This window comes from Mytilus edulis, chromosome 6 (genome assembly GCF_963676685.1).
Source record: "Mytilus edulis chromosome 6, xbMytEdul2.2, whole genome shotgun sequence".
NCBI classification, from domain to species: Eukaryota; Metazoa; Mollusca; class Bivalvia; order Mytilida; family Mytilidae; genus Mytilus; species Mytilus edulis.
The window spans coordinates 17,885,991-17,913,781 of NC_092349.1; the positions used below are offsets into that span (position 1 = coordinate 17,885,991).

A 27,791-nucleotide genomic window follows, 5' to 3' on the forward strand; every position below is an offset into this window, starting at 1 on the left:
TGATTTGTGAATTTACAATCTTTAGAAACAGTTTTGTAAATTGTAAACTTTTTTAGTTATGCCATATTCACCTCCGAGAACTTATAAAAATATCTTTTATTTTAAAAAAATGTGACTTGTTTTCAATAAATCTACTATGTACATTCACTTCTGATCATTTTGGATGGGTCATCCTTTCTGGCTTGATGGTAAGTTTGATTCATCAGTGTGGAAAGGAATTGAATTTTGATGCCCCGCCTAATAAGGGTACTATTTTTTTTCGGTTTGTACATCTCTTCATTTGTACATCTGTCCTGCTTAAAGTTTTTGGTCAAGGTAGTTTTTGATGAAGTTGAAGTCCAATCAAATTGAAACTTACTACACATGTTCCCCACGATATGATCTTTCTAATTTTAATGCCAAATTAAAGTGTTTACCCCAATTTCAGGGTCCACTGATCATAGAAAATTATAGTTCAAGTGGGCATCTGCATACTATGGACACATTCTGGTTTCTATTTATTTGTTTTCATATGAGGGAAAATTAGTATGAGCGGTTAGAGTTTAAAATTAGATTTAAAAGAAAGAATGAGTCTTCACAAATTGAGGTGGTACCTAACACTACAGGGAGATAACTCTGTAAAAGCAGCTAAATAATTTAATCATGTTGTATTGTTAAGGAAATGTAAAGTTTCTCAATGCATGCAATGATCAAAATCTGTGTTTGTCAAGCTGTTATCTATTCAATAAAAATTTTCCGAGACAGTGTGTGGTTCAAGTTTTTTGAAATTTTTATTTCATATGAAAATTAAACAGCCAAATCCAATTTTAGTCAGGGTGTTTGGTACCACCTTAAGGGGGTAGACCTTGGTTCAGGGAGATAACTCTTTAAATCAGTTAAGCGTTTGTAAAAGTCAAGTTCATCAATGTATTTTAAGCATTTACCTGTAACAGATTGAAAATAATCTATGTAACCTAGAAGCTTAGAATATATTTTTGAAAATGGTTGACACAAACGTACTGATGATTTTGAGAGTTATTTCCCTTAACCTAGGTCTACCTCCTTAAGAAGCTAATAGAAAGATTCAATGTAAAATCAACATTAAATCATTTTTGAGATATGGAAAAATTTACACATTTTTTGTGTTCTAATACTTATTATGCTGATTGTAACTAAAATGATTTCTATAGAATGGGATATACTAGAAGGTAAGAAGTTATTGCACCACATTTATTATTACTGCATTCTTAAATTTAGTTATTACATAGATAAACAAAATTATGATAACTTTTATTAAACTGATTATGAATATGGAAAAATGATTTGAGACTCAGTTTACTCAGTGATCGAAACAAGATAAGGTACCATGTTATTATTCCAATTAAAGAGCCCATGAAGATCCAAGTAATTCATTATAATTATTTTGTATTAGCATTAGCATGAAATGCGAATTTTTATGAACAGGCCTCTTTTTCATTTTTATTTTGATGATGGTGTATAAATCTATGTAATAAACAAATTAATTTCTCTTTGACCAAGTTTAACTTAGACCTATTCCATTAAATTATATTGGAAGTTTTAAAATTACTTTTTAATATTTCAGCATGGATGGTTTCAGTTAAAATAACATTCCTTGCATATTTGAATACATTTGCATGGGTGTTGGATATTATGATAAAAAAGCCTTATTATTTTACATGCAAGTTTTTATCTTGAATAGTCTGAAATACACTGTTGAAAATCATTAGTAATTTACCAGACTCAAATGTGCATGGCACAGTGTAGTGTTCCATGATTGAGTACAGTCCAATAATTGAATGAGAAACTGCTGAAAAATAGTTTTTTTTAAAGTCAATAAAATGAAGAGGGGGGGGGGGAATTTTTGCAGATATTTACTGATAAAATTTCTTGATTTTTTACAGTAGACTAGTTTTTCTTTGATTTATAAATGAAGATATGAACGATTTAGATGCCTTTTGAAATAATGTATTTTACTGTTCATTTAAACATTAAGATAACAAAGCATATTAATTGTCTAATAAGGTGAAATTCAAGTGAATTACAAACTAACCTTTATAAATATCTGTTTATTGGTCTTAGAAGTCCATTTGTAGATTAATGTGTGATAAATTTTATTGAACATCCAAACTTGTATAAAATTATCTAACTAACACTTATTATATTCTGTTTCTCATTCAACAGATATTTATGAGTATTTACTTCACATTTAGATTCAGTGCATCACCTTTGACCTTCAGTGCATGGCCTTTGACCTTCATAGCTTTGCCTTTGACCTTTTCTTGATCCTATGCCTTCTATGGAAAAAGATGAACCTGTTCACCTCAAAATACTTTACAAAAGCATTGCTTACCCGCATGCATTATTAGAATTTCGTTGATGATTGAAATGTTGTGAAAAGACTTGAGTATACAAGTCAGTTGTTAAAGATCTTGAAAGCATGCAAGCAATGTGTGTAAGAGATAAAACTCCAAGAACGCATGTAAGCAGGGACTTGATGCTCAACTTTATTTTAATATTTGATAGGTTTTACTTTTTAAATGTCTTGAAGATGTTTGCTTTTTCGATTTTCCATGCTTGTGTTGCTTTTTAATTTTTTTTTTAGATTTCCCTGTTTTTGCCAAAATATCATTCTGCAACATTATAGGTGTTATAAGAATTGTTTGGGAGAGAAAACAAATTGTTTGTTTGTTTGTTTGTTGGTGTTCAAGGTAACTTTCAGTATTCTTGGCTTTATCATCATGGCCAGTTTTTATTAATGGAGAAGACAGAGTGCCTGGTCAAAGACTACCAACCTTCAACAGTTAGACTGACATTCCTTTGTCAATGTTATTTAATAAATGATTGTGTGGGTTAGAAATCACAACCTCAGAGGTTGACAGACGAGTGAAAACTGTAAATGAACTAGTTTATTTAGACCACTGAGGCACCCTCATGGAAACAATCAGAGGTGGTCGTTCATGAGACACGAGTGTAATTTTTATATCAAATGAACACAGCTTCAACTTCTACCCTTCATATAGACAGTAAATTCATTTGTTGCATACCAATATTGTTTGTTGTTTGAAATTGGTAAATTGGGTTCTGTAGATTCATCATTATTTATCGTGCCTTCATGGAGTACTTTTTGCAGATTTATTCATTACAACAAATTTACTGTTAAACGAAGTATTTAATTTTGGTGTTTGAAATGCCACTTTTAAGCACTGCATTTAGGCTATTTCGTGGCGGCCATTATTTATTGATGGAGGAATCAGGAGTGCCCAGAGAAAACCACTGACCTTCGATAGGAAAACTAACAATCCTAGTCAAATATGATTGGACTCAAGTGCACCCACACGCGCTGGTCGAACTCACAACCTCAGTGTTGACTGGCTAGTGATTACAGTTAGTTACTACTTAGACCACTCGGACACCAAGGCCCTCGTCAACGAAGTATGAATGTTGTATAGGTTGTCAGCTGTTTTTAACATAACCAGAAAATCAAATATCCATGAAAACACAATTTTTCCACAATCCACGAAAAATTGAAACGGTACCTAGGAAAACAGTATATATTGTGTCAATATGTTAGTGTTTCATTTGAACAAACTGTTCAAAATGGTCTTTACAGACACTGGATAAAGATATAATATTGATTCATTTTCTTATAGAACTTACTGATGGAAATGAAGATATGGCAGGGGAAAGAATGGACATGCTTATCTCCCTTGGTGTGACCACAGTGGCTGCCATGGTTAATCTGCCTCTAACTGCTGATGATGCTGTTGATGGTCGTAGAAAGGTAAAGTTATCTCCCTTGATGTTAACGACACTAGAACCTGTGATTAATCTGACAAAATAAAGTCAGACAAGTCTTTAGTTACTACACTATGGTTGTTCAAATACATTTGTCTTCTGATGTAATCTGTGAACAAAGAGTGAAATCTATGCCATGGACCTAAAATAAAGAGCAAAGGGGAGATAATGTTATATGATGGAGTTCAAATAAAGGGCAGAAGGACACAAAACTAAATTCATGAATAAAAAAAAAGGCATAAGGGAGCTAAACTTCATGGAGTTTAGAGAAAGGACAAAGGGGGACAACTTAAACATTTTAAGTTCGGAAAAAGGTCAAATAGTTAAGCAAAACAAATAAAAGAGTGGTACTGTTAGTTTATGCTGGATTTATTGACTTGACTTGCTTCACAAATGTTTTATGCTTATACATGACAAATATATGCTGGTAATGTATGTCCTTTAATTCCTATTACAACTTTTTTAAATAGAATTGAGAGTGAAATGGGAATGAGAAAACCCCTGAGTTTTTTTTTATCATTTTAGATTGGACATTATTTAGGAGACAAGATGGCATGTAAAGGGAATGAAAAGCAGACAGATGAATTCTTTATGTTACTGAGGCATCCCCTCTTCTGTACAAATGTACTTAAAGTAAGTGCTAGGACTGGAAATATGATATATACAACTTTTGAATCTGGTGTCCTTTTATATACATTTTAACTTAATTGTTATACATAAATATTTAGGGTGATTTTTGGTGATGTTTTTTTATTGATATTTTCAATAGATTGAAGAACAAGACACCTAGCTATATATCTGTTTTAGTGAATACCATATTGTGGGTTTCACTGGTGTAAAATTTCACAATTTTCATTGAATAAGGTATATGAAATATTTTGGCAGTTATTATATTGGCGGATTCTAAACTTTCATCAATACCTTTGCATGTACACTTTTAAATTGGCAGAATTAATTTTGGTGATTTTGTTCTATATGCGAAAATAAGCGAAAATTTACACCCTGCGAAAATAACTAGCTATACGGTAGCAATGTGAAATGGCAGGTTTGATAAATTTTTAAGTGTATATTATTATTCCATTTGAAGCAAAATAAGATAAAAGAAAATTTTCTAAAAGTGGTAATTTTCACTTTTATTCCAGGGCTCACACTACTTCAGAATTATAGGGAGAAGTGACTTCTCTTTTTGAAACTTATAGGGAGAAGTGGTTAGATTTGAAAGAGAAGTGCTCATTTGCGCGATGCGCTACAATGTTTGGATTTTACAATAGTATAAAGGGCCATATGTAAATAATGTTCTTTTTATATTGTTCAATTCATATCTGAGTAAAAAAATTACAATTAAAGTAACATTTGAAATTAAAAGTTGTTTAAGTTTTACTAAGGTTCTTGTGAGAAACTACCATGAGAAACTACCAACTAAATATCTAGCACTAAAAAAAAAAAAAATTATTTTAAAAAATGTAAAGAAATTATAATATATCAATTACAGTTTAAATAAAAATTATCTTGTGTATGAAATTCAGTGTTTCTCATAAAAAATATAAAAGTTATTAAGCTGGGCCAATTGATATTAATATAATAGTCTCAGAGTTAAGCAACTTTAATCAATAGTTTGAAACAATCCATAAAAAATATAGGGAATTATATACACCAATCAATTAGATGTAACCAAAAGTCTCTTAATGCGTGTGGAATGCGTAATTTTTCCCTTTGGGATCAATATTCTTCTGTCAGCTGTTCCATCCGTGCGTCCATAGTAATTATTGTAAAAGTACGGATTTCTGTCATAGCTGGTCCGGTTCAGATCCATAGTTTAGAAATCGGTCAATGGCGGACGAATGCAAGAAAATTTACAAAAATAAACGATGTTTGACAAGTTATTTGGAAAGGAACATGACGTTTTTAATGCAATAAATGGATTAAACATTTACTGGAGGCAACTTTTATCACGTTTAAATGAAGTAACAAACTTATTTTGCCGCCGAAATTTAGGTTGATGTATGTTTTCGAGTAACAAGCACCGGAACTTGCGGAAATGCACGAAGTGATAAAAAAAGTTGTATTTTTATCAAATAACCTGCTACACACTGCGAAGACAATGCTTGAACCTCTTTTCTAAAGATAATGAATCGTTTATGTCTGAATTTCTTTAATTATTAATAAAAATTTCATGTTTCATCAACTTGGTAAAAATTGAAAATGTTCGATGACGGAAGCGACTGAAAGCGAGTATCGTCAAGAACAGGGCGACTTGTTTTCGCTTTTGGGGGTCGGGGAAAGCGAAGTGACGGTCGGGAAGGCGACTTCTTCGCCCAAGTCGCCTGGTAGGGTGAGCCCTGTATTCTAATTACTAGGTACAAATTTTACGATAGAAAAAAATAAATTGTTTATTGATTATCGTTAGTCATCTCAACGAGGGTTGATTTTATTGCTAGAGCTGGTACAGTTAAATTTACAAAATTTGGTCTTGTTGATTTTAATGTATTAATAATATTTCATAGATATATTTCAAACACAAGGCTACAAATTATTATCATTTCAATATTCAAGTTCTTATTATTTCCCTTTTGTGTATTTCAGATAATGTATGCCTGTTGCCAAGTGTCTACCACATTGTGTTCATATATTTCTAATCAAGTGCAGCATATGGATTCTCTAATGGGGATCCTTATGGGAAAGGTAATTATTTAGCTGCACATGTTGATTTAGTTTTATTTCTCATTTTATATTTTCCCCTTTAGTAATATAAACTACATTAAAGATAACAGGGTTACAGTAAACACAGATATAAAAAAGCAAAAATAAGATTTTTTTCCTTTTACTAAATAAAGGCAATAATAGTATACTGCTGTTCTATAGTCAAAAATTAATTTAAGGAGGTAGACCTAGGTTAAGGGAGATAACTCTTAAAATCAGTCAAGTGTTTGTTAAAGTCAAGTTCACCAATGTATTTTAAGCATTTACCTGAAACAGATTGAAAATAATCTATGTAACCTAGAAGCTTAGAATATGTTTTTGAAAATAGTTGACACATACGTACTGATGATTTTAAGAGTTATTTCCCTTAACCTAGGTCTACCACCTTAACTGAAACAAATCCAGGTCACATACCAATATTTAGGGAAACACATCAGCTTTACAGCTAATTTATTAATGCATGTAAAGCAAGACTTTGGTTAGCTTGCTTGCTTGCTTTGTTTGTATATTATACAATGTTATTGGGATAATGTTCAATTAAATTTAAATATAATGTATGCAGGTTTAACTATATCTATTTGTGTTGTTAGAAGATGTCAATCTTAATTACAGGGCTTGAATAAACATTTATACAAACAAAGCAAGCCAACAAAAGTTTTAACTCTACAAGCAGTAGGAAATTAGCTGTAAAAAAAAAAAAAACAAACAACAGAAACACTGAACTGCTACAAAAACTAACGCCAACAAACTTAAAAACAGACTCTTTAATAACAACTACCATATTCCTGATATGGTACATGACATTTTAAGAAAAAAGGGTGGATTGAATCTGGTTTTATGGCTAGCCAAACCTCCTGCTCATATGACAATGTTGAAAATGTTAAAAATACCAATGTCAAAATACTAACATTGTTGCCTTAAGAAGGTCCAATACCAAATTATTGACCTTTTTCACCTAAAGGAGTCTCTGTACTTGAGGGTAAAGGTAAGGGTTTATATGTGGTTAAGATTAAGTAATTTTTTTGGTTGGGTATAGGTTATGGTAAGGTTAGGGATAAAGTTTAGCTCTAGTATAACTCTATATTGGTTGGGACCCCTATTAAAGTATCGAAGGTCAAATTATTATTTTTAATCACATGACATACTGTTTATAGGTTGAGATCCAAGACATGGAAGTTAATTCTGTAATAGAGATGATTCTTCACATATACAGTACTATAGTCATACAGTTACAGACCATGCCAACAGCGTAAGTTGTTATCATTTATTGCACCGCTGGTAAATTATCATGTTGTGATTGGTTTAACACCATCATATGGTGACCCCCTATGACACCTTAGGGGGGTAGTTAATTTCATAGGCGTTTTATGACACTTTAATGTTGACGTCATCTATTAATGTTGTTGTGTTTCATTGTTTATTTCTCAACAAAATGCAGCAGAAAAAGTCGAGCGTGTGATAATTTAGTTATTAACTACTGACCCCATATGGACCATAGAGGGCAAATAAAATCCATAAGGGATTCTGCCTCCGGCCTCACCCCCTATGGATTTTACTGCCCCTCTATGGATCTGTTGGGGGTCAGTAGCGAACCATATAACTTATATAATTGGAATTTACTGAAGAATTGAATGCTTCTTTTTATATATTTATTGGGGTTCAAAATTGTTGACTGAAATATATTTTGTAGGATTGGCTTCATTCTAAAAATCTTGGCATAGTCAATGTGTTTTTCAATGAAATCCTTTATGAAAATTGATCTGGAGTTAACCGATGTAACTCATTCATAAATAACAACTGGAGATTGGTTTATAATCATTGATATTTGATTTTGTTGTTATAAAAAATGTCCGTACAGGAATATAACCTTTCCCCATCGAAATCCATGAAAACAAATAATCCATGAGTTATACTTATTCTGCATTAACAGAATCGGGATTATTTTATTGTTAGCAAATTTGGGATGTTGAAATAAAAGGTTTCTTAAACGTGTTATAATATATTTTGTTTGTATTTGTAGAATAACAGATGCAGCTAGTGTGATGATCTCAATCTTCCTAGAGTCCACAATAGCTAGTCATACAGTAAGTTTTTTTTTACTCTATTATTTTTTTCTTGTAACTTTTAATTTTTTCTAAAAGGGGCAAAAATGGACATTTGTTTTTTCAGCACTGTGTCCGATTCAAGAACACTGTACATATTGATTACAGAGTTGTTTCTGGAAAAAATATGTTAGTTCATGATCTGTAAGTGTATTCACAATTATTTATTCTATACATTTGTAGAATGGTATTATAAATGGTAACATAATGGGCAAGTGTTACTTTTACCATATACTGTGGATTTATTATTATTCGTTGGATACCAATCTTTGTGGATTACAAATTATTCAGACTTTGGCAAAACCACAAAATTAAATATCCACAAAAACATGCAAGTTTTCCTACATCCCCCAAAATTGGTACCCATGAAAATAAATGAATCGATGGTAGTGCTTCCCTTAACTAGCAGGTTAAATTAACCCGAGTCATACTAGAATGAATGCTGGAAAATTGGAAAATTGGAAAATTCTTACAGCAAATGTGCAGTAAAGAATTTGTTACGTTAAAAACATGACCTTGGTTCTTTTTTATAGCAAAATATACATAACATTTCTATGTGTGAACAAAACCTGTTTCAAAATAATACTGTATTATGATTTTGCAAGCTTAATATAAATAAATAAATAACAGAAAGAAGAGAATGAGAAATTCATATACCATTATAGACATAAGTGAAGCAAATTGAATATTGATTTGAAAAAGAGATAAGAGTATTAAATATTTGTCATATTTCATTTTATAGGCCGCTGCAGCTTTGGTATTTAGTCAGATGATATACTGTGGACTGACTGTAGAGGTACAACCTGAGGAGATGCTACAGGCATGTCTGGCTGTGTTTACTGATCTACAACAGGTAAATATATATTATTTTCGGGAGAAATGAATAAAAATGAAGGGAGAAGTTTTATTTGAAACAGAATGATCTGGAAGAATTCCAGGGTTGAGGGGTAGGTAGGAGAAAATATAAGATTATTGAGAATGCAACAAATGAAGAATGAATGGGTAGGAAAAATGAAAAATTAAGTAAAGAATAGTTGGAAAATATGAAGGAAGATGAAATGTTGTGGGGAAAAACAATTGTTTTTTCTTTAAAGAAATCAGTCACTGTAAATACACAAAATTCAGAAAATTGAGCATCCATTTATTATTCTGACATATAATATTGTTGAACAATAGATTCTTTATTGCAATAGACAACTTTCTAGTTCGATGCATTTCCGTCAAAAACTCTGGTTTTAGTGAACATCATTCATGCATTTAGGTGTGTCATCACTTCCGTTCCAATGTTGAGTAAGTGGTTGGAAAACTTTAACTTTATATTGTACGAAATATGCGGCAAATATTGAATTCTCATAATTGACAATCAGGACTGCTGTCATGAGGGAATTATGATTAAGTACCTACAAAACACCTATTATTTCTAGATTATCCTGCACAATGACGATCACTAAGACGCGTGATAAACGTTAATAGTGCAGGGATACAGGCAATCCCTTCTATCTGGTAAATGACGTTGCAAAGTTTTTTTTCGATGACAGATTAACTCGAAAGTGGTCTATTCCAGGAAATATTCTATACAAATAATGCTATCAAATTTAAAAAATTAGATTTATGGTGAAAACTATATATTTTGCAATTTTCGCAAATTAAAATTCAAACTTAAAAATTATTCTGATTTCACTGTACTGTGGATTCCTTTATTTTAAGAGGGTAACATTTTTTGTGGACTGATGAAAACTTATTTTATGTGGATATTTAATTTTGTGGTTTTGCCAAAGTCTGCTAACAAACTTATAGACAATTTGTGATTGTTAAACATTTAAATTGTTAACAGCAAAAGTGCAATAAAGCTTTGATTAATTTAAAAAAAAAAAAAAAAAAAATTATTTAAATTCATGGTTTAAGATGGCTGGAGGGTATAAAGATTTCAGAAAAAAAATAAACATTTATTTTTCATATCATACTTTATTTATTACCCGTATTATAGGGTTATTGCATGAATATTGGGGAATATTGTCCCGAGTAGAATTTTATATTGCACGAGCTTGCGAGTGCAATATATGTTCTACGAGGGACAATATTCCCAAATATTCATGCAATAACCCTTTTATTGTATAGCAATATAATATTTGAGAGTAAAAATTGGTTTAAACTAAGATTTTGTCGTTGATGACGTCATGAATTTTGAAGATTTATTGCACTAGTGCAATATTAGAATTTATTGCACGCTAACTTTTGGTTACGTTCTGTGGGAAATATTATATTGCTATGCAATAATAGTTGTTACTTTATCATATGGTACAAAAATCAATTCTTGTTGTCCCTAGATGACTTTTAAAATGTATATATCATTGAGAAAGCTCCAAATTATCTCCCTTTGGTGCAAAAATGACATTTTTTTTGCATTAAAATTGAAATATCTTTTTTAATTCAACAGTGACCTATATTTTTTTATTATAATTTTCAAATAAACTGTACTTAAACTAGACTTTTGTAAAATTTGAGGGATTTCTGTATTTAAGTTCTTTTTTTATTTCGATATTACCTCTATTTTTCCTATTAGTTCAACAGAAAAAAAGTGCCTCTACGAAAATGTATGCTTCTTTTGAAGCCAGATTGTGAGCGTAAATAAATGGTGACCCCATGTTTTTATTTTATTTATACATTAAATATAAGATAAAGTCCTTTTATAGAAAAATATAGCAAAATCCTATAATAGAAAAAAAAATTATTTAGACCTGCGAGCCCCCTTGACAGTACCCACAATATCCACAAAAATTAGTTTCCAACATTTAAAAAGGAGGAAAGTGAATTCTGTCATCAAATACACAGTTTATGAATGTTGCAATGTACAATGATGTATTAACAAAAAGATAATCTACCAACAGGATGAGGTAAATCAATATAGGATTCCTGGTGCAGTATAATTACTCATGATTACATTCTTGCTTTTCTACAGGAAGTAGTTATTGTTGCACACCTCTCTTGGTAGTTTGATGTTTATCTTCAGGGCATGTTTACATTGCAGCTTCCTTCATTCTTACCTGTTTTGTTATTGATTGATTGATTGTTTGTATTTTAACGCAAATTTTAAGCGCTACTTTTGGGCTATTTCGTGGCAGTCAGTTTTTACAGGTGCAGGAAGCCGGTGCCCAGTTTTTTGTTAGATTTACTGGAATGATACAGTAAACCAGGGGCGGATCCAGCCATTTCAAAAAGGGGGGTTCCCAACCCAGAGTAAAGGGGGTTCCAACTATATGCTCCCATTCAAATGCATTGATCGTCCAAAAAAAAGGGGGGTTCCAACCTCTGGAACCCCCTCCTAGATCCGCCACTGGTAAACGAATAGACTTCATCAGTGACAAAACATAAATACATTGATTTCAGAGCTTTGATACTTTCATGCTGATTGGGCAAAAAATTGGAATTGAGATAACCAAATGTTTTGCATGTTGTACACTTAATATGGATGACTGCTTAGCATCCAGCAGCAAATTAAAATGCATTTTCAGGACAAGAATATGAAAACATAATATAAATATAAACCGTACTGTGTATGATACAGACATACTGAGCAGGATTTTTTACGTGCTAGTTCACAAGGTAACAGTCCACAGGAATACATGTCACCTTACCCAGACCTTATTCTGACTCCGAGCTGACCAGTCTTTGCTCTCATTCCTCATATCTTGTGGGGTTCAAAACCCACAACCTCCTGCGCTGAACTAGAACAAGTGAACATGAGACCACAGAGTTGTTTTTTTATTATTATGAAAATAAATCGACCCTTTGAAAAAGGGTTATGAATAAAACCGACAACCTTCAGCATGAACACTGGCAAATTCAGTTAATTTAGATTAGTGTCAAACACACCTTGCTCAGTACCTGGGTTGTCCCAACTCACAATCTCAGAGATGACAGGGTAGTTATACTATACATGCTATAGATGAACAACCTCCACCACACAGCAACTGAGCCTCCTCTTTCAACTAGACATCACAACTGCATTGTCATATAAGAACTCAGACACTTTTTCTTTTAGTGCATGTTGTACACTCTTTGTTTTCAACAAATTTGATGAATTTCTAACTGTTACAATGTAAAAATATGTATAATGTTATATGTTGAGAATTTTTTGTTCATAGTTGCTTTTAGCTGTTAAAACCATCTAATCATAATGTTGTATTGTTAATATGTTTTCTTTTATCAGTAAGTAAAACTCTGTTAAAACTCTATGTTGAAAATCTATAAAAATTGAAATGATTTATTTTATGTTTATAAAAATGTTAAAGGAACTGCTCTTTTTTGCATGTTTGGTTGCTTTTTACATGTTTAAAGTGGTTTCCATTTTTTTTTTTTTAATTTTTGCTTAAGAATATTTTGCTTGGTTTTTGTGTTTTGTGTAAATAATCAATCAGCAGACTAGCATTTATATATGAAAAAAAAACGTTTTCATTTTGGGTAATCACTGTTTTGAAATAAAATGTTTTTAAATTTTGTTGTCAATGTTTTTTATTTGTATTTTTCAGATATGTGTCAGGTGTCCATTTGATTATGGAGTATTAGATGGACTATTATTGTTACTGTGTGAAATGTTGGCACAGGTAAGTGAGTTTGTACTGTAACAGAGTATTAGATGGACTACTATTGTTACTGTGTGAAATGTTGGCACAGGTAAGTGAGTTTGTACTGTAACAGAGTATTAGATGGACTACTATTGTTACTGTGTGAAATGTTGGCACAGGTAAGTTAGTTTGTACTGTATCTTGATAGCCAAGCTTAAGTGAGATCATAAATGTATAAATTAATGATTAAAGTTTGTTTCCATCTTTTTTTAAAAACTGTAAAAATAGAAAAATATATAATTTTTGCTACTGATCAAAGTTTGATCTATGCAACAATTAAAGAAAGATATTGATCCTTTATGTTTTTTTTTTTTAATTTTAATGAATGAACTATATTTCAGACTGAAGGTCCTGTAGCTCAGATGTACATAGAGACTGGTATTTGGGGTACATTGTGGCACCGTGTGGCCCAGGCCTTACAGGTCATCAATCTGGAGACAGACACCCCCATACATGATATAGACCAAGATGGTGAGAATGTAGTGGGATTCAATCCTCCTGATTGGACTCTTGTCTCGCCACAAGGACTAATGGCTGTTCTTCAGATGGCTGTTACTGTATTTACTAAGGTTGGTACTTTGAATTATAATACTTAGATTAATGGACTAGAGGCTCTCAAGAGCCTGTGTCGCTCACCTGAATCTACTTTGGTTTTGGAAATCATGTAAAAATAGATAGAAATCATATCCCAAGTAATGATTGAGGCCAAATTTGGTCTAATATTGACCCTGTAATCAATTAAAAAATCCTGGTGGCCATTTGGATGATGGATCAGCTTCAAAGTAACAACACTTGGTCAGCACCTCAAAGGGAATATTCATGCCATGTTTGGTTTCATTCCATTCAGTGGATCTCTAGAAGAAATTCGAAATTTAAAAAGTTAATGACTACGACGGAAGATGACGACAGACACCAAGTGATGAGAATAGCTCACTTGGCCCTATGGCCCAGGTGAGCTAAAAAGGATAGGTTGATTGTGATAGGACGTCCCTCTGGAATAAGTCACATTTTCAAGCTTGAAAATATATAAATAGGTTGGAAATATATCAGAAATATATGATTAGGTCAATAAAGTTCCTATAACTTCATCGTCTCTCATCTTTCTTGGTGTTTCAAGCTGTTTTTATCAACCAATTTTTCTCTGTTGGCACTTTGGTAGTCCACGCTAACATTACAGACCACTAAGGAGACTTGAAAAAGTGTTATTTACTTTTCTCAGTCTAGTGCAATAGTTAAAGCAAAACCTAGTCAGCTTGGAATAAAATGATGTGTACATAAAGGGTGACATGTTATCCTACCTACTCCTACATTGTAAATAAACATGCTAAAAATCCTGCTTACCATTTCCATTTAGTAAATTGCAGGGTTCGTATTCATATCTTGTTATTATGTTCTTGTCCTGACTCCTGATCATTCTACATACTTGTCAGCCTGTGACAATGAAAATGCAGGTCATGAAACTGTATTGAAGAATGAAATATCAGGTCACAACACGTATGAACTTTTTCGAGCTGAAATTCAGTATTTAGGGGACATTTTTCTTTTAATTTAAATCTAGGTTTCCAAAACGTGTTCACTTGGTTAAGTTAATTAAATTTTACTATTTATTATTTCACTACACTTTTAAAGCTATTGATGAGTTTGTGTAACGCTACTTTATGTCTGCTTCTTTTATTATTGATATTTCAATAAAATACTTCATCTGATGCATTTCAGCCTCACATACAAGCACTTAGATATAATCTACAAATGAGAATATTTTTTTTTTTTGTTTATTTTATCTTGACGGAATATTTAGTGTTTGAGACCGGTTAGTCTGTCTTTGGACTTCAGCAACAAATGAAGTTTTTATCGATCTTGGCTGGCTATACAGCCCATGCACAGTCGAAAAAAACAGGTTTTTTTAAAAGAGTACATTAAAATAAAGTTTAACAGTTAAAGGAAGTTGAGATGAAAAAAATAATTTTCATCTTTTTTTTATAATTGTATTAAAAATAATGAAAATTTATATTTCAATATGTATTTTAATTCTATTTGTTGTAGATTTTATCTTATTTACCCCAAAAAACGTAAAGATAAGGAACAATTTTGAATGGTGACAAAAAAGGGGTAGTAACTCAAGTTGAAAAATATTTGTAAAACAACATTGAAATTTATTTACGACCTAAAGCTAAGGTAATCGGTGTTAATTAACAGGTTGTTTGACACCAAAGCTGTCAAGTGAAGCCATGCACTTAATGGGTCACTTAATTTGACAGTTACACAGCTAGCTGAACTTCCTGTTCATGGAGGATTTATGAATTTGCTTGTATTCATAGAAAAATCACTTATAAAATCAATCTCAAGGCTAAGAAATCCAGGTAAAAAAGGGTCATTCTCAGAATTCCCGGGGTTATTCAATGACCTGCCGGTTGTCCTGGGTGATCCGTCAGAATTGTGAAAATCTTGGGTCACACCTGCAGAATACTGGTCAGTTGACAGGTATGCTCCTGATAGACATGTATGTCCACTGGAAGTTGAAAACTAAAAAATGTTAATTATTATCATATTAAAATTTAAAAAAGTCTATAGTTTCAGCTTTTTATGATGATATTAATATGTGTCTGTTTTGCATTTAATTTTACAGGAAACTAATTAGTGTATCTTAACCTGGCTGTCCCAGATAGTATCATACTGTTAACTGTTTTATATATTACAGGAAACTAACCAGTGTATCCCTAACCTGGCTGTCCCCGATAGTATCATACTGTTAACCATAGTTCATCTGTTACACAAAGACTTCCTATCATCTGTCTATAATGGGTAAGTTAAGGTAGATCTGTAATGTTGATTACATATAGATACCATCACTGAAACAAGTGTGGTACCATATTTCTCTACTTGAAACAGTTAAATTTCAATATTTAAAGGGCAAGACTTGCAGTCTCAGCTTTTTAAATAATTAGAATGTAACTGTTGAGAGTGCAGAAATATCGTAATACACAAGTTATAGTGATGGAATCTGTTTCTCTAATGACTTTTATCCTTCCTTTTCAAAGATTTGCAGAAAGTTGTGTTCTTTATATTTGTCATTATCAGGACTCATTATTTACTTGACACAAAAAAACAAACAGAACAAAACAAAACTTACTTTGAAGAACACAGAACAAATGATACTGTTTAATTCGTATAAAATCCTTTAAAAATGTGAGTTCAAATTATTGTGTTTACAACTCTGTTGCATTTTTCGAAATAATAAAAACCCTGCAATAATTTCTGAATTTACAATATAATATTTGAGGTCACACATTTATTTAACACATGTATATTTTATTACAGGTTTCACTGTGACGGTCCACAGCTGACTGCCGACATGATACTAGAGGTCACACAGTTGTGTTGTTTTCCATTTGCTGTAGATATTGCAGAGGAGCTGCTTCATCAAGTCCAACAGTCAGTAACTTTTTAATCCTTTTAATATACCTTATTTGAAAGCATTTAAGAACTGGAAAGTGCTGTTTTTATGCCCCACCTACGATAGTAGAGGGGCATTATGTTTTCTGGTCTGTGCTTCCCTTCGTTCGTTTGTCCGTCCGTCCGTGCATCCGTTCAGGATAAAGTTTTTGGTCAAGGTAGTTTTTGATGAAGTTGAAGTCCAATCAACTTAAAACTTAGTACATATGTTCCCTATAGTATAATCTTTCTAATGCCAAATTAGATTATTACCCAATTTCACGGTCCATGGAACATGGAAAAGGATAATGCGAGTGGGGCATCCATGTATACTTTGGACACATTCTTGTTTGGTTGAAGAATTGGACTTTAAATGGTAATTAAATTTTATATGAATGTGATGTGGTATGAACTTTAAGAGACAGTAATCTCAACTACATAAGTTAACCATAAATGGCGGACAATTTTTGTATAAATTCAATTGAGAATATAGAAGATGTGATTATCAATACAAAGTTATATAGTTCATAAATCATATTGCATTTTGTGTAGATAATTTTAATTTTGGTTTTCTTTATTCATCGGCATTTTATAAATACATGTATTTTATTTTATTATTTAGGTGTTTATTTAATGCCAGTCTACTCCCAAGACTTATATTTTGTTGTACAAAGTATCTGAAGAATGAACAACTAGAAATCCCTATCAATCTGATGTTACGACTGGTTCTCGGCAGTCAGCAATTTCTCAAACAATTTTGTAAATGTGTCAAAGAGCAGAAGGTAAGAGGTCATGGGTACTTTCTTAGATATGTAGATTGATATTTGGAGAAGGAACTAATTCATTTCTGATTGAAAGAAAAAATGTTTTATGCATGTATTATGGTTTTGGTAAAGTTCTAGAGTTATGCCCCTTTTAAACTTTGAAAATTGCAAAGCTTGAATAATAATATATTCAGATACATTCTCCTTTTAGTTTCTCTTTAATGACTCATATATAAGCATAACAAGAAGGATGTAGAATGTCAAAGACTGTCTTTTGTATTCATAAATTATTAAAATTGAATATCTTGCATTAAAAAGTTCAAGAGATTTATCATTCATCCTTTGTTTTGGCAGACTGTATCCTTGTTAACCCAGTGTACACAGTCAACCTCATCAACTGTAGTCAGTGATGTAGTGTCTATCTGTAGCCATCTTGTCAGAATGTCGCCCCAGCATGCACCATTCGTCAAGTCTGTGTTTCATGGCAGCAAAGGTGAGACTAAAGAGGAAGTTACAGGGTGTTCTTTTAGGCACAAATGCTTTTTTTCTTTTCTGATAAATAAAAAAAGATATGTTAGTTTTCAATCAACAAATGAAAAGTTAATTGAATTAAGTTATATGGTTATTTGAATACAGTTATGAATATTCATCAAAAGCTTTTGATTAATTGTAGGAGATTATGATCCATTGTTAAAGCTGATCAAACATAACTCAGCAACAGTCAGATCTAGAGCCTGCAGTTTGGTGGGGAATCTCATGAAGCACAACAGTCATATGTATGGTGTACTTAAACAAAGGTAGGGACACAACAGTCATATGTATGGTGTACTTAAACAAAGGTAGGGACACAACAGTCATATGTATGGTGTACTTAAACAAAGGTATGGAAGATGAACAAGTAATGAAAAATAGTAGTCACATGTACGTCACATGAACAAGTAATGAAAAATAGTAATCACTTGTACGTCACATGAACAAGTATAGTAATCACATGTTCGTCACATGAACAAGTAATGAAAAATAGTAATCATATGTACATTTGTACACACACAAGAAGAAGATAAGACAGTCAAGTATGTGAACAAACTAACAATCAGAAAAACATTACAGTCATAACTTTAGAAAATACTCATTGAACAATTTTCTTTTTTTTTTAAACAGGGAAAAGTTATTAAATGGTTTAATAGCTGGTTTAAAGGATGAAGATCCAAATGTTAGGAAGGTATAGTAGTTACAAATCAGTATAATTTAACAAAATCTACACAGTACATCAGTATAAATTTGTCAAGGGATTTAAAAGGGTTGTGATGGGGGAACCTTCACGACAAATATTGAACGGTAAATATTCTTCTTCAAAAATGATGGTAACATAATTATTTGAAACCTCTGATGAATCACAATAATGATACATGTATTTTGATTAATCAAGGTAAAATTTCAACCAATTTGACACAAACGGTATATGAAATAGACTGTTGCACACCTGACGGTAGAGGGCATTACTACCCTTATTTAACACGACAAATAAAAATTTATAAAAAAAAAAATTGATTAGATCATTGCTGCAAAGGAATATTCAATCAAAAGTTATGATGAATTATAAAATGTTAACTATTTTCCTTATTCAAGCATAACTGACCTACCTGGTTCTTGACTTGGAACCAGAAAGAGACAAGTTGATATGATTGACCTCTCTTGCTGATTAGAATTTAAGTGATTTTGAATGCAAATTTTGAATTGACACTCTTCAAGAAACTTCGTCCAGATACATATTTTTCTGGACAGGTAAACTTTTTAATTGTGTTTAATTTTTTTTCTAGGGTTCCAGTTATGCCATAGGTAATGCAGCCTATCACAATGGAGACCTTTATGTAAAGTTAAAACCATGTATACCATTATTAGTAGAACTTCTGAGAGATCCTGTCTCTAAAACTAAAGCAAATGCTGCTAGTAAGTAAAGAATTAGTACTGTAAAAATTCTTATTTTACAATGTACAGTGAAAGCTGTTATCACCAAACCCCTTTATAATTGGTTTAGACTGGTGTTCGGTTTGAATGTTTTGAAATATATTAATCTTGTTAAAAAGGGTCTTAGGAGGAAAGCCAGCTTAGAAAGTTTTTCTGTTCAGTCTGTTTTGTTTGATACAATATATTAATAATATATTACGTTATTTTTTTAACTTGATACTATTGAAGGTGTTAAACCTTAAATATGAGAAAAAGATTAACATATACATGTATGTATTGGAAGAATTAACCATTTTGTCTTTTATTCCTTTAAAATTTAATACCTATGAATTTTTCCTCCTCATGTTGAATTTTCTTTAGTTTATATTGTAGCATAAATCTATATTCGGGGGTAAAAATGTACATTTATTTTTTATGTTTTTATGCCCCACCTATGACCTACGATAGTAGAGGGGCATTATGTTTTCTGGTCTGTGCCTCCATTTGTTCCTTCGTCCGTTCGTTCGTTCGTTTGTCCGTCTGTCTGTCCCGCCCCAGGTTAAAGGTTTTGGTCAAGGTAATTTTTGATGAAGCTGTTGTCCAGTGAAATTGAAACTTAGTACACATGTTCCTTATGATATGATCCTTCTAATTTTAAAGCCAAATTAGACTTTTTATCCCAATTGCACGGTCCAATGAACATAGAAAATGAAAGTGGAGAGTTTCAGGTTAAAGTTTTTGGTCAAGGTAGTTTTTGATGAAGTTGAAGTCCAATCAACTTGAAACTTAGTACACATGTTCCTTATGATATGATCTTTATAATTTTAAAGCCAAATTAGACTTTTGACCCCAATTTAACGGTCCAATGAACATAGAAAATGAAAGTGAGAGTTTCAGGTTAAAGTTTTTGGTCAAGGTAGTTTTTGATGAAGTTGAAGTCCAATCAACTTGAAACTTAGTACACATGTTCCCTATGGTAAGATCTTTCTAATTTTTACGCCAAATTAGATTTTTTATCCAATTTCATGGTCCAATGAACATGGAAAATGATAGTGCGAGTGGGGCATCTGTGTACTTTGGACACATTCTTGTTTATAATGCTATCCAACATTTTATTTTTTTAGTTCACAGTAAAATGGTATTCATGATTTTATTATCACTAACATAAGAAATAAGATCTACTACACATGTTCATTATATCTTTGTTTTACAGGTGCTTGTGGTAATTTAGGTGCACACTCTAATGTTCTATGTTTAGAACTAAAGAAACAAAAAATCATTCCAAGGTAAGATATCCATTTACACATAGTTATACTCATTAGATACTCATAGCAATATATTAGATACATATAGTTATGTAAATTATATACATATAGTTAAACACATTAGATACAAATAATTATACTCATTAGATAAAATTAGTTATACATATTATATACACATAGTTATTATATTATATACACATAGTTATTATATTATATACACATAGTTATTATAATATATACACATAGTTATTATATTATATACACATAGTTATTATATTATATACACATTGTTATTATATTATATACACATAGTTATACTGTTATATTCACATAGTTATACATATAAGATTCACATAGTCATGATAGTACATTTTGTAATACACATAAGTTCACTTAATAATGAAATACACATAGATACACAAATATAGAGTATTTGACAAACTTAGACTACCCATGAGGTAAAAATATTTACAACACACCAAATGATGTCGATGTAAGCATGGTAAGAAAATAAAGATAACCATATATGCCAATATTTTCTTCTTTATTTTGTAGGTTATTAGATCTTGCATGTCATGACCAAAATCAGGGTGTACAAGTAAATGCCATACTAGCTTTACGTACATTGTCCCAACAAGATGAACTTAAAAAGGTAATAGTGATCATATTTTATAACATTTCTAAAAATAAGTCAGTATCTGCATTTTTTTAAGCATAAAAAAAAATAATATTTTCTATGCAGAACTTTGGATTTTTGTTACCTGAAAAAGAGTTTTAAGTTATTTGCAACTAACTGACAAATATAAAATACCATTGGGTATTATAGTTGATCCATTATATTTGCAGTCCCTATCATTCATGCACACAATGTCTTTGTAATACAGTAGATTTTTGTAATACAGTAGATCTTTAAATTAGAACCCAGAAAACAATACCTAGAAGTCACCAAACAACCCTCAACAGTAAACAAGAACCAAGTTAAATCTGCCTGATTCTGGGGAATCTTTTTGATTAATGTTTCTCTGTAACATGTTTTATTGCTGTCAAGTCAACACCCAGATGTATAATAAAACATGTTGCATAAAAAAAAAGTTTCTTACCAGAATGTAATACTGTCAGTTCATTAAATCATATCAATAGTAGAAAGTTATTTCAATCCCAGTATTCTGACCAAATTTATATTCCTACATTCTCAAATGAATACCTTTATTGGCTTGAATGATTTGTTATAAAGTATTAAAAGAGTTTATAAACAAAGTTGCGATGAAAAAAATCATAAGTTGGCTCCATTGTTTTGTGAAACCTTGATCACTGGATATAACAATAAGTCCAAACTATAAAAAAAAAAAAACCATCCATGATCATTTGTATTCTAACAAGGATATAACAATAATTTACTGGTATTTTATTTTTCAGGAAATGATGAATCAGAAGGCTGTAGATAAACTAAATGCCATATCAGTTGCCACAACACCAAGACCATTGTCAAGGTCATCTAAAAGCCAAAGTTTGTTGATAAACAGTTTCCATAGTAACAATGGATCAAGTAGTGTTGTGTACTCACATTGTAGCAAACTTGTCAGAATGTTACAAGGCAAAGGATGATTTATTACAGAAAAATAGAATAATATTGCACATAATAAATAATGAGTCACATGATATAATCATGTGACTGACATGTGATGACCTTGGAGTAAACAAAACAAAGAGTGTCACATACAGAAGATGCATGACCACAGGAAGCTAGAAGATCTATGCAAACATTAAATGTCCATCCATCCATTGTCGTATTGTCAGTATATGAGAAACCGTCCATCATACAAATTTCTTTTTGTTGTTCACATAAGACATATATGTGTGATTGTAAGATACCGTCCAGTCTTTATCTTTTACTATCACAATACATATCACAATGTTGTTATATTATGTCAAAAAAACATGTTTTACAAAATGGTTAATGGGATGTTTTTGGATTTCGATATCACTTAACAGTTTCTTTTTCTGCTGTAATAGATTAAGTTGTTTTTGTTATGTTATTGTTATGAATATTTATCTTTTTTAAAGCTTTTTTCATCCTCATTTTTTAGAACCACTTTTACATAATACATTGTATTACTAAATACAAATAATTCATTAGACAGTGCATTCTGTAAAATACTACCTACTGGACACGAAGTGACTTACAGCTGATATATGAGAATATCATTAAAATAATATATATATATCAGTTTGACTTTCATAAGTAACTTACTATTTGTTGGCAGCATTTTTTGTTATGCTTAAAAAACGTAATTTTATTTACCTCATTGATTGTTTTTATTGTCGAAATACAAAATAATCATCGTATTTTTTCATATATTAATAAACAATTAATTTATCATAGTTTTGATTTATTTAACTTAAGCAGTCTACTGATTGAATGTTAGAAAATTTAATTGCAGTAAGTTGAAAGGGTGTCTAACCATAATAAAAAAAATCACTTTATTTAATTTGTGTATAATTTGAATTAAGATACAGCCAAAATAGCTATTTTGTTTTTATTTTGAAGTTTATGATGTAAATACCTGTCTTGAAAAGAATTGTCAAGTTTACTCATTCCATTAGTATAATTGATGTCATAAATAAAGGCGAAAGTAGTATACCACTGTTCATAATTCATAAATCTATTGAGAGAAAACAAATCCTGGTTAAAACCGAGGGAAACACTTCAACTAAAAGACGAAAACAATTAAATAAGAGAACACAGAAGTGCAACAAAAAACAAACATAATACATAGAAACGAAATATTAGATAACAACTGCCATATTTATAACTTGGTTCAGGACATTTAAAAAAAAATGGTGAGTTGGACCTGGTTTTGTGGCTAGCCAAACCTCTGCGCTTTATGGCAATAATAAAGATGCCGCTAAAATGACAACATTACATGACAGGAATACATATAAATACATGCAAGAACACCAAAGACAGATAAATACATAAATAAATAATATAATAATACATTTCGACATGTTAAGCAGGACATAGATGTATTTTACTCCGATAGGAAGCAGTATGCATAAATCATGACAGAATCCTTGTTAGATGTACAGTATATGAGAATTATAAATAAAAAAAAACATACCCATCCAAATGGCTACTCAAAGACGGACTCAAACTTTACACCACGAGGTAAGCATGCTTAGTGGTGCTAAAGATATGATTATCGTCTGACTACAGGTAACTGTTTGACTGCTGTAAAGTCATTGACATATATCCCATATTGCAATACTGCTACTTATTAATTCTACATATACAATAAAAAAAAGAACATCCATATATTTGATAACGGATCTTAGTATTCATGTGGTAATAGAAGAAGTGATGGCGACCTACTTTCTTAAATAGGAGTAATTGCTCGCTCCTTGATTTACAAATTATACAAAATAAAAGCAGTTAATATTCTCTTACAAAATTCATAAATCAAGATAATCTACATTTCAATCTCAAAATATGACTACCATATAATTACAATATACATAAGACTTCCTAATAAAGACTCAGCTCAACTTTAAGTTACATTTTGGTTCGATTAAGACTTAGCATTAACTAAATTCCTAAACAAGTTGTAGCTAACTGATTACAACTTAGGCTTCAAGAGCCACACTATAAATGTCAGTAATACACATGGAATTGATTTTGAACTCGGTGTAGATAGCTACAAGATACAAAAGGAAGGTCATATTATACTCGGTGTAGATAGCTAAAAGAGACAAAAGGAAGGTCATATTATACTCGGTGTAGACAGCTAAAAGAGACAAAAGGAAGGTCATATTAAACTCGGTGTAGGCAGAACTACAAGAGCTAGAAATGCATTTCCTCAAACTAATTTTGATTTAGATAGCAAAATGAACGCTATACAATTGTCCATTCAAACATTAATGTGAATTGCCAAAAAATGAACTACAGAATTTTGGGGAATTAATGAATATTCCCATTACCAGAGTAATTTAATTAATTCGGCCCCTATATTAAGTATTAACAATTAAAAAAAAATAAAAGTTCTTACAAATTCTTTTTAAATGTACTAATGAAGTTGTAAACAAAGGCAACAGTAGTATACCGCTGTTCAAAACTCATAAATCTATGGACAAAAGAAAATCGGGGTAACAAACTAAAACTGAGGGAAACGCATTAAATATTACAGGAGAACAACGACACAACATTAAACATCTTTTTATGTCTTTATGCATGTTAAAGATAAATTATCAAACACGAATATGTATACTGTATCTGCATAATGTAAATAGAGTGTCTAAAGCTACATCTGCATGTTCATTTATGGCTTGTTGAAAAAATTAACCCATGGCTACAGCATTTCGCGCTAATTTTGGTTCAGATCTTGAAGTTTAAATATATATCTACAATACGCATCTAACTACTATCTGCTAAAAACTTGAATCAAAGGATCTTCAAATTGAGTTGTGAAAAAAGCTAGTTTAGTATAAGAATAATCACCATTTAATACAGAACATCAGCCACTATTAGGGGGCTATGGGTATTAATGTGAACGCGTCGGATATATCAGATTTACACATTATTGTGTTGAGTCGAGTCTAAAGAAATCTGAAACTCTTCATTCTTTAGTAGGAACATCTATATTGCGATTTTAATTTTCAAAGTGAGTCCATGACATAAATACTGCACACAATCTTTATCAGGATGATAACTTGAATCTTGCTTAAACTTTTCTACATTGATAGAGGTTTCCACCTTTATTTTGATATAGCCACTTACTGACGTTGTCTTTGTTTTTAATTATACACATGTTTGGCCCATGGTTATTTGAATAACAAACTGAAAAAAGTGTTCATAGTGACAAGGTTGTTTGTAACACATTTGTTCATTGAAGTTATTACACAGCTCTTTGTTATTATAAAATTGAGAATGGAAATGGGGCATGTGCCAAAGAGACAACAACCCGACCATAGAAAAAAAAAACCAAAAAAAAAAAACCGCACAACTCCCATACCAAAATCGTTCACACCAATACCCCTAAGAGAATTTGAATGGTTAGGCAATTTCATTATTCCTTTTTGTAGCAAATGCAGACATGTTCATATTTAAGGAACAAAGTGAGAGAGTATTTTGATCTTGACATTCCCGGCAATCATTCTGAGCATAGTTTGATCTTTAATCTACCAGTCAATTATAATGTTACAGTCTCGTTAAGCTGCTACTGTTCTTGTGAAAAATGGACAATGATTGTCATAGCATTTAGCCCATATACATTATAAAAATTGATTATATTCGCTTTGTATCTACCGTGTTCAACTCTCCTTTTCAGACATTTTGAATCATTACTCTTTTGTAATTCTTTTAAAAAGCAGTTATGAATTCACGTATGGTCAACGACTTGTGTTATCTTGCATCTTCATGATTGGAAAGAGTCGCAGTAAAGGTACCATTTACGGGCGCCGAATGGGACTCTTGTGGTTTTGTACTCAAAATTCAATTTTGTACGGACAAAAGTGACTTTTGTTCAACAAAAATAAGTTCAGTTTAACAAAATTTGTATCATACTACAAATTTAAAATTTTGTCATACAAAATTATCTATCAGCGGACAAAAGTCACTTTTGTCATGACAAAATTCATTTTTGTTACACAGACTTGAATTTTGTGACCTAATTTGAAAATTGGGCGACAAAAGTCAATTTTGTATTCAAATTAGTTTAGTTTGGTTTCTGTGAACTAATTTGCATACAAAATCGACTTTTGTTACACAAAATTGACAAAAATGAATTTTGTCTCAACAAAATTGACAAAATTGACTTTTGTCTCAACAAAATTGACAAAATTGAATTTTGTCTCAACAAAATTGACAAAATTGACTTTTGTCTCAACAAAATTGACAAAATTGACTTTTGTCTCAACAAAATTGACAAAATTGACTTTTGTCTCAACAAAATTAACAAAATTGACTTTTGTCTCAACAAAATTGATTTTTGTCTCAACAAAATTGATTTTTGTTTCAACAAAATTGACAGAATTGACTTTTGTCTCAACAAAATTAACAAAATTGACTTTTGTCTCAACAAAATTGACAAAATTGAATTTTGTCTCACAAAATTGAATTTTGTCTCACAAAAATCAATTTTGTCTCACAAAAGTCAATTTTGTCTCACAAAATTGAATCTTACCTCACACAATTGACTTTTGTGATTTAATTTCCATATCAGGTAACAAAAGTCAATTTTGTATGCAAATATGTTTATATTTGCATACCTTTTAGACAAAATTGACTTTTGTCATGACAAATATGAATTTTGTCATGACAAATATGAATTTTGTCTACAAAAATGAATTTTGTCATGACAAAAATTAATTTTGTCTACACAAATGAATTTTGTCATCACAAAATTGAAGTTCTCACAAATCAAGTCTGTAGCACATAGTTTTGTAAGACAAAAATGGTTTTGTTATGACAGAATTGAATTTTGTACAAAACCACAAGAGTCCCATTCGGCGCCCCGTACCATTCTCTTGGACAATGTTTTTGTCAGCCTTATATTCAGCGGGGATCAAAAGAGCTGCTTGATTACAATTTTCCCTCCCTGACAGGTTTTTATCCGACACAATGTCAACGTGATGGTGCATTTTGATGGTACTCAGAACACGGAAATTTGGAACCGATACTCACAATTTCTAAATTTAAAATCAAAATGCTGCACTTAATTCAGCTAGTGTGACTATGTTACTTTTCATATCTGCATAAGCAGTTGAAAGGTTTATGTTCAATTGTTTGTGTCTCTGGTGGTTTGTTATTAATGTAAATATAAAAAAAGAAGATGTGGTATGATTGCCAATGAGACAAACCCGTTTAGTCCCTTACATTGACTACATTGACTACATGGAATTCTACATTCCCATCATTACTATTTTGAACGAAATTTTGAAAATGTATTCATTTTCCCTTATTTTGGTTTTTATACTTGTTTGGCTTTCTAACTATTTTTTATCTGAACGTCACTTATGAAGACGAAACGCACTTCTGGCGTATTAAATCATAATAGCTATAAGAAGAGACGCACGCTTTGGAACCTGGTATTGAGTCCTTGTAAAAAGTTCTGTGTGGTTAACCAATACTCAGAGCTAGATATTTTGCATCTACAAAAAGCGTGA

General features: G+C 31.3%; 1 protein-coding gene across 9 annotated transcripts in view; it reads left to right on the plus strand.

Moving 5' to 3' along the window:
* The window catches only part of LOC139527291 (serine/threonine-protein kinase 36-like), a 44,690-nt gene extending 21,680 nt beyond the window's left edge, over positions 1-23,010 (plus strand). For 5 of the 9 annotated variants that reach the window (XM_071322638.1, XM_071322640.1, XM_071322643.1 and 2 more), the window contains 19 exons: positions 1,170-1,187; positions 3,651-3,781; positions 4,321-4,428; positions 6,379-6,477; positions 7,650-7,744; positions 8,516-8,579; positions 9,340-9,450; positions 13,127-13,201; positions 13,564-13,791; positions 15,921-16,024; positions 16,541-16,654; positions 17,277-17,436; positions 17,773-17,911; positions 18,092-18,215; positions 18,580-18,640; positions 19,239-19,368; positions 20,579-20,651; positions 21,186-21,282; positions 22,047-23,010. In XM_071322638.1, coding sequence (XP_071178739.1) covers positions 1,170-1,187; positions 3,651-3,781; positions 4,321-4,428; positions 6,379-6,477; positions 7,650-7,744; positions 8,516-8,579; positions 9,340-9,450; positions 13,127-13,201; positions 13,564-13,791; positions 15,921-16,024; positions 16,541-16,654; positions 17,277-17,436; positions 17,773-17,911; positions 18,092-18,215; positions 18,580-18,640; positions 19,239-19,368; positions 20,579-20,651; positions 21,186-21,282; positions 22,047-22,235 — 2,120 coding nt within the window. In that variant the 3' untranslated portion in view covers positions 22,236-23,010. The remainder of the gene's footprint in view (positions 1-1,169; positions 1,188-3,650; positions 3,782-4,320; positions 4,429-6,378; positions 6,478-7,649; positions 7,745-8,515; positions 8,580-9,339; positions 9,451-13,126; positions 13,202-13,563; positions 13,792-15,920; positions 16,025-16,540; positions 16,655-17,276; positions 17,437-17,772; positions 17,912-18,091; positions 18,216-18,579; positions 18,641-19,238; positions 19,369-20,578; positions 20,652-21,185; positions 21,283-22,046) is intronic. The other 4 variants (XM_071322639.1, XM_071322642.1, XM_071322645.1 and 1 more) reach the window with 1 other exon arrangement.
* Positions 23,011-27,791: the final 4,781 nt, after the last annotated feature.